This window comes from Xenopus laevis, chromosome 5L (assembly GCF_017654675.1).
Source record: "Xenopus laevis strain J_2021 chromosome 5L, Xenopus_laevis_v10.1, whole genome shotgun sequence".
NCBI classification, from domain to species: domain Eukaryota; kingdom Metazoa; phylum Chordata; class Amphibia; order Anura; family Pipidae; genus Xenopus; species Xenopus laevis.
Genome location: NC_054379.1, coordinates 52,570,956 through 52,587,204, shown reverse-complemented (window position 1 = coordinate 52,587,204; position 16,249 = coordinate 52,570,956). Strand labels below are relative to the sequence as shown.

Here is a 16,249-nt window from a genome sequence, read left to right as displayed (position 1 = left end):
CTTCCAGTTGTGTACATTTTAAAAATTAACACCTGCCTCAATTAAAATTATGGTACCATTCTGACTAGACTTTCACACATCTGTGAGTTTCAGCCAACACCAACTGAATAAGTTCAATGGAACCATTGTGATTGGATGTCTGTGACTTTATTACCTTTAAGGGTAAAAAACTCAGAAAGTCCAGTTGCTTTAGACTTAACTCTACTAGATACTGTAGACTCCTTGTAATTGAAGAATAAGTTGCTTTAACACATTTCCTGGTTTTCCAGGATTTTACACATTTTTTTCCTGGTCCCCTGAAATGTAAAATGGGGGTTGTAATATCAAAGTACAACTGACTGATAGCGTCCTGTGTTTTAACTCCACCAATTTTTTTTCTAAATGTATTTTTTGTTCCTTCCAATAAATAACAAAAGCAGTCTGTCTGATATCACCTGTTTGTGTTGTTCAATTAATAGATTGCAGCAATCAGTCCAGCAGATATCTGCTATGAGGAGACCTTATCAACACTCAGATATGCTGAGAGGTAATGGCAAGCCAATGAATGAATGGATGTACTATACAATTGTTCACCATCAACAAAAAAAATACTCTAACAACAATCATTTTGCTGATTTTTTAACATTTTCTCACCTCTCCTGATTATGAAAGTCTAGTTTTTTTCCACCTGAGACATTTTTATCCTACTTGTCTCCAAAGTAACAGCATTAATGGCGCAGAAACCTAATGTAGCTCATGTTCAAGCACTGCAATATTAATTTTGCTCACACTAAAAATAATACCAGATCCTTGATCCACCATTCATTTATACTGAGCCAGGTGTGTGGCCCTCCATATGGCAGCCACAATTTTGCAAATGTAGGTTTTATACCTTGGATGTTCACCATCTTGGTCCCTAGCAGCATAATACATTTTTCTGATCAAGACAGCCAAAAGGCCAAGTAAAATGGTAGTGGCTTAACCTACTCCTTGCAGAAATATTTGCACCCTAGATATGAAGGTGCCTGTGGTACCTACACTTAGTTTTGGCCCACCCTGAAATTCCCTCCTCTACAGGGAACTCAATTATCTAGAGGAGTCCATTGGAACTACCATTTCCACAGCTTATTCTTAATGTAAGAATGTGTAAAGAAATCAAGGAGTATGTTCTTACCCCTGACCCATAGGATATAGTAGGGTCAGTGGAGAGGTTAAGGTTCTTTACCAATTAGCCAGCAATGCTTTGCTTATGTGTCAGGATCAGTAATAAAGAAATACAACTTATATCGACTATAACCCTTTTCAGTGTATCAGATTTCTCGGGTGTTCCCATATACACTGTAGATGTAGGTGTATTTGTGTAATAAGCAAGTATGATTTCTAATTTCCATTAATCTAATTACTGCTGCCTGTTTGATGTTTAAGGGCGAAGAAAATAAAAAATAAAGCCATAATTAATGCTGGCCCCACCGAAAGACTCATTAAAGAACTGAAAGCTGAAAATAACAAGTTGCTCTCTAGGCTGGCAGGACTGGGAAATTCAGGGAAAAGAGTTGAACAAGAAACAAGTAAGTAAAAAAAAATCCCTTGCCTTAAATAATGCTTAGAAAGTTATGCTCAGTGGACTGGAGGTGTATCGCATGCACCAGGACATGCACAGGGGATGGCAGTTTCATTATGTTACTAGTTATGTTAAAGCAAGGCAAATTTTACAAGGTAAGGTGTCTTATTTATCAAAGCCCAGATGTAAAATTGTCCCAGGGTCTGTCAGGCAAACCCATCAGACATATAATGGATCATATATGATCGCAGTGCTGTCACACAAACATGATTGCAATTGTTGCACATACTGATACTATTTATTAAAGAGTCTTCCGTCCACATATGCTCCTTCTACTAACAGCTGCAATAGATACCTTGCATCCGTCCAGTCAGTTCTGATGAATCGCACACAAGTGCCATGTTCAGGGTGGCAGGAGCTCCAAGGTTCTCCTGGGTAAATATCCAGGGGGACCTTGGAGCTACTGCCACCCTGAACATGGCAGTAATTTCCAGGGTTTGACTACAGGCTGCATCAATATCTGCAGCAGGCAGGGCCGGATTTACATAACAGGTGCCCCTAGGCCTGCTGTCGTTTGTAGCCCCAGTCCCCTGCTTTTATTTGCTCAAATTTTCATCGGGACCAGAGCAATGGTGATTGGCACACAGCAAATTTGAAAAACTATCAAATCTCCTGCGCATTCCCCTGTGTTTCTGAACCGGTTTGGGTGTTGCTGGGCAGTCTGCCGTCCTAGGCCCAGGCCTTGGTTGTCTCTCCACAAATCCAGGCCTGGCAGCAGGTTTGGGTGCTGTTTGCTTCCTGTTAATAGATTGTACCATGTGGTGCATTTGCCTCTATGAGCATGGGCTGCTTTGCTGTTGAAGGGACTGTATATACCTTGTTTTATTAAAATATATATGTTGAAGGGGGTAAACTGTCAGGTTTACAGGTGATTCTGCAACATAATAGAGGGAACTGTGCAGATTGTAGGAGAGACTATGACCCTCTACTGAATTGTATACTGCCTGTTTGCAAATAAAAGGACAGAATGGCTCCTCAACATAGATGTTCCTTTGCCTTTATAGTCTAACTAAAAGTAATTGCTGATTGCTTGCTGTTAGCAACTGCGCTTGTGCAATGTAGACCCTATGCCCCATATATAGTAATAAAACTCATTATTACAGTGCTAGCAACTAAAACTACAATAGCTGATTCAGAAACACACATAACTGGGCAAGACGAGCATAGTGTCTATGTAGGTATTCATTCATCTTGGTCAAGATATACAATATCTAGTAGTAATAAGTCTAAGCAACTGGTAGGGAATAGTGATGTGTGGGATGGCCCGAAACACGCGGGTCCTGCAGGTCGGGCGGGAGCAAACCGCACTCTGTTTACAACCTTATTGTGCCAGCTTCTGCTTCCTGCAATCACTATTAATATATGTGCGCCTGTCCTACCCACTTTCGTAAGGTCAGAAGTGGGTGCAGGTTTATAAATAGAAGAGCTGGTGGGGTTTGGCTCAGGTGTGGGTGGGTACAGGGAATACCCGTGCATTTTAAACCCTTGCATAATGCAGTTACCATCACATTCAACTTATTCAGGTGGATGTTAGGTGAAACTCACACAATATGATCCAGTCACAATCCAGTAACATAAATCTCACTGAGGTGATGTTATTTTCAATATTAGTACTAGTAGTTCCCACCTCTTTCAGCATATCTGTCTTCAGGGTCCAAGATCCTTCAGTGGAATGGAAGTTTGAAACTCTGCTTTCTCAGTGTAAGATATGTTTTCTGTTTCAGAAGAGTTGCGCCGTCTCCTTGCAGAGAATGAGCTCCGTATCCAGACAATGCAGATTACATGGGAGCATCAATTAATGGAGGCACGAAAAGAATGGGAACAGCAATATGCTGCAATCACACAGGTGCCTACTCTATAACTACCTAATCAGAAAAAGCATAGGGAGGCCAGATTTCAGTTACACTAGGTACAGTGGATCAATGTTAAAATATATGACAAGATATATAGAATCACATATATACAGTAACATATCATTTCAGATATAGAGATGTACTAGTTTTAGAAGTTAGGGATTGTACAGAAACACTTGTATATAGACTCCTGCAGTTTCAGCAATACTCTCCATCACGATATAAACACATTGTCAGAAACAGTGAGAATTGGATTTACCCAGTATTTCCAATGAAAGTCTTTATAGAATATGGGTGCTTTGGAGCCAGACATGGGGCAGTGATTGAAGAAATAGACAACAATATCTGGTTTTGCGTACCCACCTTTACACTCTTAACACCCTTACAGCTATGGTGTACACTTTGTCTATTGTACAATACAAAAAAATACCATCTTTCTATACAGAACCATAAATCATAATCATTGTCCAGTGGAATTGGACAAAAGGAAACCCTGACAGTAGAAGCAGCAAATTAAAGAACATGGGTTGCTCTTACATGACTCTCATCAAGATATAGATTCAGATTTTACTCCACCAATTAACAACACTGCTTTAAGACAGTTGAAAATCTAATTGCTATTGAATGTATGTCTGGCTGGCTATTTTCTCTGCACTTCTGGTTCTGACTTCTAAAACAACTGATTAAAAATCCCAGAGGGAAACTCACTTTTCAATCACTCACTAAATGCACAAACAGGTAGATCAGTTAGGAAGTAAATGTAAACTAAAATAAAAAATACTCACAACCAGTTATATTATGTCCAAATCCATGGTTATATGGTTCTCTCATTTCTAGGAAAGACGAATGATGCAGTTGTACCCTTACCTACTAAACATCAATGAAGACCCACAGCTCTCTGGAGTTCTCAAACACTTTATTCAGGAAGGTACCACATATCTAAATGACTTTCAGGGAGCCAATGTTAAGGTCACACCATAGTACCATATTTTTCAGATATATATTTCTTGGTAATAAGTTCTGCTATTTGGACTGGAGTATATGCATTCAGCATTGGACAAGAGGCATATGTAGTATCTCACAAGGGTTGGGCTTGAGAGATTACAATGTTAGAAAACAAGTGGTTACTTTAATTATTTATTTATTTATTTATTTATTTATTTTCTTTAAATTGTAATTGTGGGGAAAATCCCATAGGAAGATGTAGGGGAATTTTTTCCAAGGATCTTATTACTTATGAATGATATGAATTATGTTGCTACCAACTGGAATGGAAAACTGCATGGGACATTATATATATATATATATATATATATATATATATATATATATATATATATATATATATATATATATAGTGACAAGCTGGCGGCTTGAACACGTAACTTTTAGGGGGGATTAGTCAATGGCGAGCAGGCAGCATAGGAGAAAGGAGCAGAAAGACAGGGACACACAGCTTCTTCAAGGAAAACAGAGGTTTATTTTCCAACTTTACACAAACACAGTATTGTCCACAGACACAGGGGTGACCATTTTATCATTCAAAACAAATAATAAAATAAAAACCTAGCCCATTGGGCACTACCTTCATACCTTGAAGCAGTCCCTGACTAGGCTGGGCCCCTTGTGGACTACCAGCAAACAAAACAATTGTTATGGCTCACCCCTGTACTCACAGTCTTGGAGTGAACCTTTTAGCCTCCTGGCTTTTCTTCAATGTCCCACACAGACAACAACTTGGCTCTTAGACACAGCCACGGGCTCCCTCTGCTTCTGGCAGGATCAGGCGGCACTCCCAGCTCCTCTGGAAGTTCCTAACACAGCCAGGTCTCCTACCTGCTGTGCCCTGTTGAGAGAGACTCTCCTATTCCAATTAACTTTAAATAGTCTTTCCACAGGACAGCTTTCCTGTGGAAGGTGAACTCCAATCTCTGGACTGGCTCTATGGAATGGAGTCCCTGGCTACTGAAATCTTTAAACAGAGCACTGATTCTCTGTTTAATAACTCCCTTCCTGGAGCCTCTCTCAGTACTTGGGGAGAAATTAAAGGCTAGAGTGACCTTTTTCCACCTTTTCCTAGTCACTCTACCACAATATATATATATATATATATATATATATATATATATATATATATATATATATATATATACACACACACACACACACATTAAGGGGGTTATTTACTAAAATCTGATTTTATCTCATATTTTAAATAAAAAAAACTTGGCCAAACTCCCATCTACAATTTTGCCTTATTTATTGATAAATAACTCAAATGAATCGGATTGGGACAGATGACTTGATTTTTTTGGGTTTTGCCTAAAAAACCCAGAATTCATCAAGCCCAGCGCAGTCCATGATATTTTCCAATTGGTATAGGGACATCTCCCATTGACTTATACATGACCTGGACAGGTCTGAGGTGGGGGTTTTTCAGATTCTGGCTTTTTGCAGCATCAGGGTATAATAAATCTTGTAAAAATTTAGTTTTTTTTTCACAAAAAATGTTTTTGCCCCAAAAAAGCCCAACCAGAAAAACTCAAGGTTTAGTAAATAACCCCCATAATGTGCAAAATCAGGCAGCACTTGAACCATTCATTGCTTCAAAAAAGTGCATTAAAATCCTGTGCATCCATCATAAATACAGAGACATATGATTGGCGTGAAAGGCAAGATTTTGGGTATGCAGTGTGTCCTTTCTCAAGCCCACAAGCCATCTCACAGTATAGACTTACTGCACAGAATTTTCAGTGATCTAACAGGAAATGACATCGCCCATCTTCAGGTATAATGCCATTATATACAAATCATGTAAAACACATTACAAATTCCTTTATATATTACACAATTTGAAAATGTTAATCTTCTTATTACTGCTGACATATCTTTCCTATTGTCCAAATTCACTGCAAATAATTTTTCTGTAGGAGAAAGAGGTTTGAATTTGTGTATCTACCCCACCTCTCTTTAATTACAGTTCTGTTTATATAAATATATATGGTCTGCTATATTTATATATGAGCCATAGTTCATTCTGCATAATATGATGCAATAGACATGATGAAACATTCACTGCTCTGCTATTTATTTTTTTAAACAAAATTGTCTTGGTGCTGTATAGAATATAAAGAAGATCAGCAACCATAAGATGTATGTTTTATATACACAGTATGTTTCTTATTTCAGGAGCCTCTGATGTTGGCCAGGCACCTTCAAATGTAATAACCGTGAGAGGATTAGGGTATGTTCTATAGCTACTTAACCCTTTGAACACTTGGTGACAATTATCCCTATAAGCTTTGCCCTTGTACACATACACATAAGTTCTCAGCACATACAAGATATAGTGGAACACACATATAATGATTAAATTAATTTTCTTCTTTACATTCCATCCCTGTGTAAAGCTGTTAAAGGGATTCTGTCATGATTTTTATGGTGTCGTTTTTAAATTACACTGTTACAAATAATTCACTCTACCGTGTAAAATGTCATTCCTAACCCAACAAGTGTATTTTTTTTAGTTGTAATACAGGCTATTGTTTCTCCTATTCAATGTAACTCAAGGAGTCAAAGTGGGACATGGATTTTTACTATTGGATCTACCAGGGAGCTGTTATCTGGTTACGTTCCCATTGTTTATGGGCTGCTGGAGGGGGGGTGATATCACTCCAACTTGCAGTGCAGCAGGAAAGAGTGAGTGCAAGTCAGATGACGGTTGGCAGCTGGGAAACTGGCAATATGTGTAGCCCTATGTCAGATTTCAAAATGAAATACAAAAAAAAAATCAGCTTGGTCCTTTGAAAAACAGATTTCAGTGCAGAATTCTGCTGGTGCAGCACTATTAACTATTGCATTTTGAAAAAAACATGTTTTCCCATGACAGTATCCCTGTAACATGTATCTATTTGGTATATAGAGGAGACAACTGCTGTTAATTCTTGCTTCACACACTTTTTAAAGGTGCCCAGTGAAGGGATGACCTGTAAGTACTATTCCATTAATGGTGCACTATACACCGCTGTGTGCCAGAAGGCCAATATTTGGACCGTTTTCAGAATAGTGTTCATTTAATAAAAATAATCTATAGTTTTATTAGTTATTGGAATAAACAGCAATTGAAAGACAGTATAATTGTACCTTTGATTCCACCAATTAAAACCATATTTTATTAGTTCCTATTACCTGAGACACACTTAAGTAAACAGACTCTGTTCATTCTGGGTATGAAGGAGTAAGGGTTAAAATCCATGATCAATTTTCCCCTTTTAATGAAAAAAAGGTAGAACACATTTTCAATGTGATTGGCTATTGCCCATGAACCGAACACCAATAAAAACCCTATCATGGATCCCAGCAGGAGGTCTGTATCACAAATCATCACACAAAAATTTGAAGACTAGATTAGCAGATTGATAATCTCTGTTTAGTGTTAGAGTTTATTTGAAGTTTCATTGGAATGACACCTGCAGGTGAGCTGGAATCAGGGCCGGATTTACATAGCATGCGCCCCTAGGCCCACTGCCATTCGTCGCCCGTGCCCCCCCCCTTTACTCATGCAAATTTTCATAATCGGGACTGGAGCAATGTGGATTGGGCACGGGAAATTTGCAAAATTATTGTATCTTCTGCGCATCTCCAGTGTTTTTGAACCAATGTGGGTGTGGTTGGGCAGCATGCTGCCCCCTAAAATCCCGCCGCCCTAGGCCTGGGCCTTGGTGGCCTTTCCACAAATCCGGTCCTGGCTGGAATTGCAGAGTACAACCCACTTAGCTATGGATTCTAATAGTGCAGATGATTGGCCACCCCCTCCGGCTCCTCACTTCAGGGCCGCGCAGGGGCCTCATTGCTAGTGCAGTGAGCGTTATTGCGCTTCGAATTACCAGAGGAGGCTTTTTGCTGGCAGCTCTGTGCCACCTGAGGCAAGGTTCTCACCTTGCCTCATGGCAGGAGCGGCCCTGGTTGCTGCTAGTGGAGCCACTTACCTGAGTCCTGCAGCCAGTCAGGTACCTGCGGCTTATTACCTGCAAAAAAAGAGGGTACCCTGTGCGGTTCTATATTTCTTATTTTATATTATCTATATGTTACTCCTTTAAACATTTTTACATTCATGTTTCTGTCCCCGCCCACTTCTGATGAGCACTTACTGTTTAATGGTGATCAGTGGGTTGAGGGTCAGGTAGCAGATATATCAGTTGCCTTGGCAGGTCCAAGTGGGTAAAAATGCAGGTTGTGGGTCCGTGTCGCAGGTAGTGGGTCCAGGTCAGGTCCCGGTTCAAAAATTGGTTCTGGGCCAGACTTGGGTACTAGTCAGAGGAATGACATAATGCATGCAATAGGACTGTTTTTTAACCATAATGTCCATTTGTTTTAGATCTCTACATTGTAAAATAATAAACCTGCATTATAAATCTCTATTATTGCATCCTTACAAGTCTCAATCATGATGTTTTTAGTACTGGATATTTTTGATAAAGTTCTGCCTTTTCTTTTAACAGCATTCTACCCAAACATGCCACTTTTATCAACACGGAGAGTAAAGTGTTCATAAAACCCCACGGAAAAGCAAAGGTTGTTGTTAACGGAGTACCCATTGTTCTCAACACCAAGCTTCAGCATCTGGTATGTAATGGGCATAAAATAGTGAAAAAGTGTCATTGTTTGGTGCTATTATATACAGTACAAAACCTCTTGCACTGTTTGACTGTGCTATTATGCATTATTTACAATCATTGCTCTGTACTACTGGCCTCTGGCCAGACTGGGCAAATATGCATAAAGTTCATTGCAAATTATTACATTAATAATAAACACCTGTCTGGCAGAATATGCCCAAATCAGGATTATTATGCAGCCACTGACAATTACTTGCAGTTTTGCCTGTTTTGCACAGAAAATATTGCAAAAGAAAAATATTTGATATACAATTGTGATTCATTATCTGGTAACCCATTATCAAGAAAGTTCTGAATTACGGAAAGGCTGTCTCCCATAGACTCAATTTTATTCAAATAATCCAAATTAATTTTTTTTCCTTTTCACTGTAATAAATGTTTTATGTATTTTTTTTAGTAGACTTAAGGTACGAAGATCCAAATTACGGAAATATCCCTTATTCGGAAAACAGGTCCCATACCTATACCTGAAGTCTTGCCAAAAATAATTCTGTGAGGCAAATGATTATACTGTTACGGGGCCTGCAATGAAAAGAGAGAATATAACTGGTACCTGAGCAAGATAAAAACTTTAAAATGTAAAAATGTAATCCCTTTGTTAAAATTCCAGCTCTGAAAGCTCATATATTTAGTAAATCAATGATTAATAAAGTTTATTTTAAAGTAAAACAAAATAAAATGCAGTTACAATTCCTGTTCACTGTAAAATGCAGAAACTAGTAGAAATTTGTGTAAATAACATTTTTTTATTGCTTAGGATCGTATTATCCTAGGGTCAAACAGTGCATACCTTTATACTGGATTTCCTGATGAACGTGGCCCTGAGGACCTCAGCAGATTTGATTATGATTTCTTTCAATCTGAACTGGCAGCAGCTGAAGGCTTCAGTGTAAACACATTAGGTAAGTTCAGTTCACATGTAGGTTCAGTATACTGCAGTTGTTAGGATATACAATGTATATTAAGAGACATGCTTATGCTGATTTACTACTTATTTTAAAAGAAATTAACATAATTTGACCAGTGGTGTAAACAGGGGCAATTTATGCCTTGTACCTATAGTGCATTGTTTTTCTGTTGGCAGTGGGATGGTTGGAAGATTCGTCGTCTTTGATTTTTTATGCGTGACTATGGGCAACAAATCTCCAGAAAATGCCTCTCTATCTCATTGGGCAATTTAGCGGCAAATTGGGAATACTGCCAGCGATTTCAATTATTGGCAATGGAGGGGCATTTTTTAGGAGATTTGTCGCCCGCAGCTGCTCATAAACAATCGCGGGAGACAAATATTCCCGTGTGCCACTGTGGGCTCCTTGAGTTAACTGTATAGCTGAATAAAGAAGTAAATCCATCATTTTGCTGAAACTGTAAATAGTACAATGTGTGTTATACACACAGGTATTGGACCTGTTATCCAGAATGCTCTGAACCTGAGGTTTTCCGGGTAAGGGATCTCTCTAGTTTGGATATCCATGCCTTAAACCTACTAAAAAATCATTTCAATATTAATAAACCCAACAGGATTGTTTCGCCTCCAATAAGGATCAATGATATCTAAATGATAGCTGGGATGAAGTGCAAGGTACTGTTTATCACTACAGAGAAAAAAAAAATTATTTGATTATAGTAGAGTCTATGGAGATGGCCTTCCTGTAATTTTGAGTTTTCTGGATAAGAAGTTTCCAGATAACCGATCCTATACTTGTACAGTATTGTAATGCAATTTTAAAATATTTACTATCTTTTAAAATTTAGCTTTTTTTTAATATATATTTTTTGTAAGGTCCTGTACATAATAAAGAGGGTAAACCTGATCCCAGTGTCCTCGCTGTGTTCCATGACTTCATAAAACTAATGCCACTGGTAGCAGAAGCAAATCAGATGAGTGAGGAGCTTTCTAAGGTAATATTTATCTTGGCATTCTGAGGAAAATCTCATTTGTGCTTAACGTGTGTTGAAGCCCATTTATTTATAGAAATGGGAACTATGATTCACAGACTGGTGTTGAATTCACATTAAGTTAGAAGACCATGACTGGATGTAAGTAGACAGGAATATCTGTACCTGTACAAAATATTCAGATTTCAATGTATAATAATGCTACTTAGTTGGCACCAGCCAACCAGCAAAAAACCAGAGGGGTATTACCTGTGATGTGGGAGGTTGGTACACCACAGAACACCTGTTCCAGCACCACCAGCAAGTAATTATACCTCTGCTCCCATGGATCCTCTTCTTCGTGAGCTTCAGGCCATGTGTTTGTTTTAAAAGTTATTATGTCTGTCCAAGTTCACCATTAGACTCCCCACCTGTCCCTCCTAGTAGTTGCCCTGAATGTGTGAGCAAAGTTTTTAAAGCCTTCAGAGAAAAGACAGAGGACAATATTTTACTTATATATTATGTTTTTTTATATTATTTATTGGAGCAGGATCTTAAATTTGAATTAAAGGTGAAAAATCTGGCATTGACTGATTCCAGGGGTTATGATCTGCAAAAAGAAATAATTGTGAAAGTAATCAAGCAAATTACTAACCAGGTACAACAACACTATTCATTTAAATATAGAGTATAGCTAAAGGTTTAAGACCCATATTCTTACTCTGGAATGATCCTTGATTTATTTTTTGTCTTTGTTAAGGTGTGGATCTGGTCAAAATCAAAGTTCATTAACAGAAAGTTCTTAATGGAGGAGCTGTATCAGCGTTACTTGGATGGAGACATCAGTTTGGACAGAGAAAGTGATCCCTTCTGGGATCCTGTTGAGGTTATTCATTTAGGATCCGCCCATATCTGGCTTCAGTCATTGGCTTATTGTATGACGTTGGAGGAACAGACAGAGCTTTTAAATTCTGAAGGTGCTGAAGAAGCCGTTCTTGTGATAAACATTACCCCTTGCTCTAATACTGAAAGGTACAGTACTATCTATTTTTTAATAAGTATTAACCTGTTTTTAAAAAGTTCATGTTTCTGATTCACTAGTAGTGTTACTACTATTTCATAGTAACGTGCACAAGGATTTGTCCTCATTTGTCCCCCTTAGACTAGTACTGTCTTTTTCAGAAAAGGCAGGGTGCAATAGCTTTCAGCTAACTCTACCTCCCCATAGAAAACAGCTGGATTTGACTTTCTCATTTACGTTCATTGCTGAAAACTCAACTGAAACGTTTGCCTTTATTTTAAAATAAGGTGGTTTTCCAAGATCTACTTCTTCTGTATTAAATGTTTAGTCATGCCATATGTCCAGATAAACTCATTGTGTGATTTTGAAACATTAAAGCTAAATGCATGAAATTTACATGAAATCAGAGCCTGGAAACATACATTTTAATTCTGAAACATTAAAAATTGCCAATGTATTTTATATATTGATTAAAAAATTTATGAAAGTGAGCTAAAATTCTTTTTTTGCTTACAGACCATTTGGAGAAGAAGATATTGTAATTGACCCTACGGAGTTACTTGGGAAAAAAATAGAATTCCAGATTCATATATTGCAGTGTCTTGGAGTACGATGGTTAAAAGAAGCCACAAATCGGGGAATTCAGATTGGGTAAGGTAATATATCTGCCTAAATCACTGTTTTGAAAAGTTGTTTGGTAGTCAAAGATGAATTGTTTGGAATAAAGATAAACTTTCTTTACTGCTTAGAATAATAGCAAATTGAATTTATGATCCACCCCACACAGTGATGTCACCATTTTGTGAGTGGTCATGTGGTGACATCACCGTGGTCAGATTAAAATTTGAATTTTACTGAATTTGCTGCCTGTGTGATTTTGCTGTGCGGCAATCTGGCATAAAACGTAATTAATTAAACACACTATTCTCTCATTATCGGATTCAGTTTTCATTAGGGTTCAAGTTTGATTCGGGATCCAGCCAAATCCTGCATTAAAGATTTTAGATTTGTCCCCAAATGCCACAAATAATGATTCAGTGCATCCTTAGTGCTAACCGCCTTCTAGAGCTGCATTAAGAGTTAATGTTATCATTATTTTAATTCTCATATGCCAACTCAGCACTGTACACTGACTAATCAGACAGTGCCCAAAGCACAGGGACTTTTCATGCCACAAGTAACAGAACATAAGATGGGTCTCAAGCCTCCAAGGGTCTCCAAGCCGGAGTCCAGAGATGTAGAGACTAAACCATTTTTTCCTTCTTATTTACCTATAAGAAAGAGTTGACACTTATGTACAAATATGGTTATTGTTTGCCCTTAGCACCTGAAACCCATTTTCTGCACTTGTGAATAAGTAAGTAAACACTTTATTGCAGTGGCGTAACTAGATATTACAGGGTCCCACAACATATTATTTTTCAGGCCCCAAAAATGTTAAGAGGTTGACTTATTTTACCAGCATTTATTCAAAATGTATTCATGGGGCCCATATACCACCTGGGCCCCCCTGCTTCCTCTGTAGTTACGCCCCTTCTTTATTGGTTGCTATGGCTCATGTTTGTACAAACTGTGTTAGTATAAATATTTTTTTTAATCCTCCTGAAGATATATAACTGTATTTGGCAAGAATAGTTATGCAGTCTGGTAGGATTATTGTGTGTTGGACTGAGGCCACACTGGGCTGAATCTTGGCTTGCTAAAAAACACAAAACCAGTCCCTATACTCGCATCAGCCTTCCTCTTTGCCTGCACCTGGAACAATTGCACACACAGCTTTTGCCAAAATGCAAATTGTTTTCGTGCTAAAATTCACTATTTACCTTCACCAAAACCAGTGTTGGACTGGTTGGAACCTTGGGGCCCCTGTATGCATGTGCAAAAGCTGACGTGCATGCTCAAACCGCGGGCACACCTCTCCCACATATTTTTGGTTTAGTTCTGGCCGACTGGGGAGCGAGTCTGGGCCTACGGGGGGCACCGATCGGGTTTTTTTCCAGTCCGAACCTAACCGGTACCATTGTGTTGGCCCAGGTGCAGAATCAGTCAGCAGATTTCGGCAGCAAAAAAAATTAGAAAGGCTAATGCCAATATAGGGTCCGTTTCTTGACCTGCGTTTTTTAGCAGGCCAAGATTCAGCCCCGTGGGATATCAGCCTACAACTAACAACACAGGACTCATTTATAAATGTGCAGTTTCCCATGGCAACCAGTCAGCAATTAGATAAATTGAGATAAAATTCAATTTAGCACCTATCATTGCAAATCAGCCCTCATATGTCTATATGTGTGTGCTACAGTGTTTAAATTAAAGGGATACTGTCATGGGGAAAAAAATTTTTTTCAAAATGAATCAGTTAATAGTGCCGCTCCAGCAGAATTCTGCACTGAAATCCATTTCTCAAAAGAGCAAACAGATTTTTTTATATTCAATTTTGAAATCTGACATGGGGCTAGACATTTTGTCAATTTCCCAGCTGCCCCTGGTCATGTGACTTGTGCCTGCACTTTAGGAGAGAAATGCTTTCTGGCAGGCTGCTGTTTTTCCTTCTCAATGTAATTGAATGTGTCTCAGTGGGACATGGGTTTTTACTATTGAGTGCTGTTCTTAGATCTACCAGGCAGCTGTTATCTTGTGTTAGGGAGCTGTTATCTGGTTACCTTCCCATTGTTCTTTTGTTTGGCTGCTGGGGGGAAAAAGGGAGGGGGTGATATCACTCTAACTTGCAGTACAGCAGTATAGAGTGATTGAAGTTTATCAGAGCACAAGTCACATGACTTGGGGCAGCTGGGAAATTGACAATATGTCTAGCCCCATGTCAGATTTCAAAATTGAATAAAAAAAAAATCTGTTTGCTCTTTTGAGAAATGGATTTCAGTGCAGAATTCTGCTGGAGCAGCACTATTAACTGATTCATTTTGAAAAAAAATGTTTTTTCCCATGACAGTATCCCTTTAAGGTTATTATAGTACATGCTTTAAAATACATGATATCTTAATTTACTTGGCATTTTTAAATTTACACAGTGTTGTATCTTTATTGTTCATCCTTATTGCACAAATCTGACAACAATTACAATCTGTTTTACATTAATTTTTCTTCCATCTTTGTTTAGGTATCGTTTTTATGACGTTTGTCAGTGCTTTTACACAAAACCAGCATGGAAAAATGTCAACCCTGTCATTGACCACAAGCTCCACTTTGTTGCTTTAAATGTATCTAATGTACTTCTGAGCTATTTACAAAAGCATGCCTTGGTTGTAGATTTGTGGGGCCTTCAAGGTACTGAGTTTTGTGTAATTGTTTTGTATTGATGTTCAACAGCCTTATTTTGGATATTGGATTGTTGTCTGTTTTTTGTGTCCAGAATTCTCTATGATTTGGGTGTTGGTCATATTGCCTCTTCTCTGTGTGGTGCTGCTAGAATTAGCCTTCATGATAATTTCTGTTATTTTACAAAAAAAATAAATTGCCTGCACAATGTTTAGAGGGCCATTAAAGTATACCAAACTGATCACATGCAGTACAGTGGCTTCAGACCACAAACCAATTATCTTATTTTAGGGAATAACACCGTCCAGATCAGGTTGAAAATATGTTTCAGACTGTGAGTGATGTCATTGACTAATATTACTGAGAAAGGGCCCCAAAATGTATTCAAATTAATTTTTATTAAAATTAGATTTTTTCATTTGATATTGTTTTTAGAAAAAATCTTGAAAAAAATTGTTTACATTATATAATAATCAGTATCAGCTTTAAGTAACTGAGTATGTACAGTTGAGTACACAATTTGGGAATGATTTTCTATTTTAAAGGAAAATTTTCCTTTAATATGAACTTTGTTTGTTATAGATCAGCCTTTTCTAAGCAACTTTTAATTTTTTTATTGGTTATTTCATAAAGTTTTTGACTTATTAGCTTTCTTATTCTCCCTGTTTCGAGCTTATGATTTAATAAGGTATCTTATGAGGAGTGAGCACTTTTAGATTTGTATAACGCATTTTGCTTGGAACTATGGGCAAAAATCTTCCTGTGATCTGACCTAAAAAAACCTTTTACTACTCTTGTGCTCATTGGCAACTGCTAAAAAAAATGGGGGGAATATAATTTTATATTGCTGCAGAACTTTTTTTTTTTTTTTTTTTAAACTTGGTTAAAAAATGGATGGTTCGCCTCACTTTTAGTATGTTAAAGAATGGCTAATTCGAAGCAACTT

The 16,249-nt window shown here is 37.9% G+C and overlaps 1 protein-coding gene across 1 annotated transcript in view; it reads left to right on the top strand.

Annotated features, from left to right (window-relative positions):
- The window catches only part of LOC121393891 (kinesin-like protein KIF28P), a 41,141-nt gene that overhangs the window by 16,469 nt on the left and 8,423 nt on the right, over positions 1-16,249 (top strand). Inside the window, exons 8-19 of the mRNA XM_041563732.1 lie at positions 459-526; positions 1,405-1,547; positions 3,325-3,446; positions 4,291-4,381; positions 6,643-6,697; positions 8,955-9,078; positions 9,889-10,033; positions 10,915-11,033; positions 11,560-11,667; positions 11,770-12,041; positions 12,547-12,681; positions 15,146-15,312. Coding sequence (XP_041419666.1) covers positions 459-526; positions 1,405-1,547; positions 3,325-3,446; positions 4,291-4,381; positions 6,643-6,697; positions 8,955-9,078; positions 9,889-10,033; positions 10,915-11,033; positions 11,560-11,667; positions 11,770-12,041; positions 12,547-12,681; positions 15,146-15,312 — 1,549 coding nt within the window. The remainder of the gene's footprint in view (positions 1-458; positions 527-1,404; positions 1,548-3,324; positions 3,447-4,290; positions 4,382-6,642; positions 6,698-8,954; positions 9,079-9,888; positions 10,034-10,914; positions 11,034-11,559; positions 11,668-11,769; positions 12,042-12,546; positions 12,682-15,145; positions 15,313-16,249) is intronic.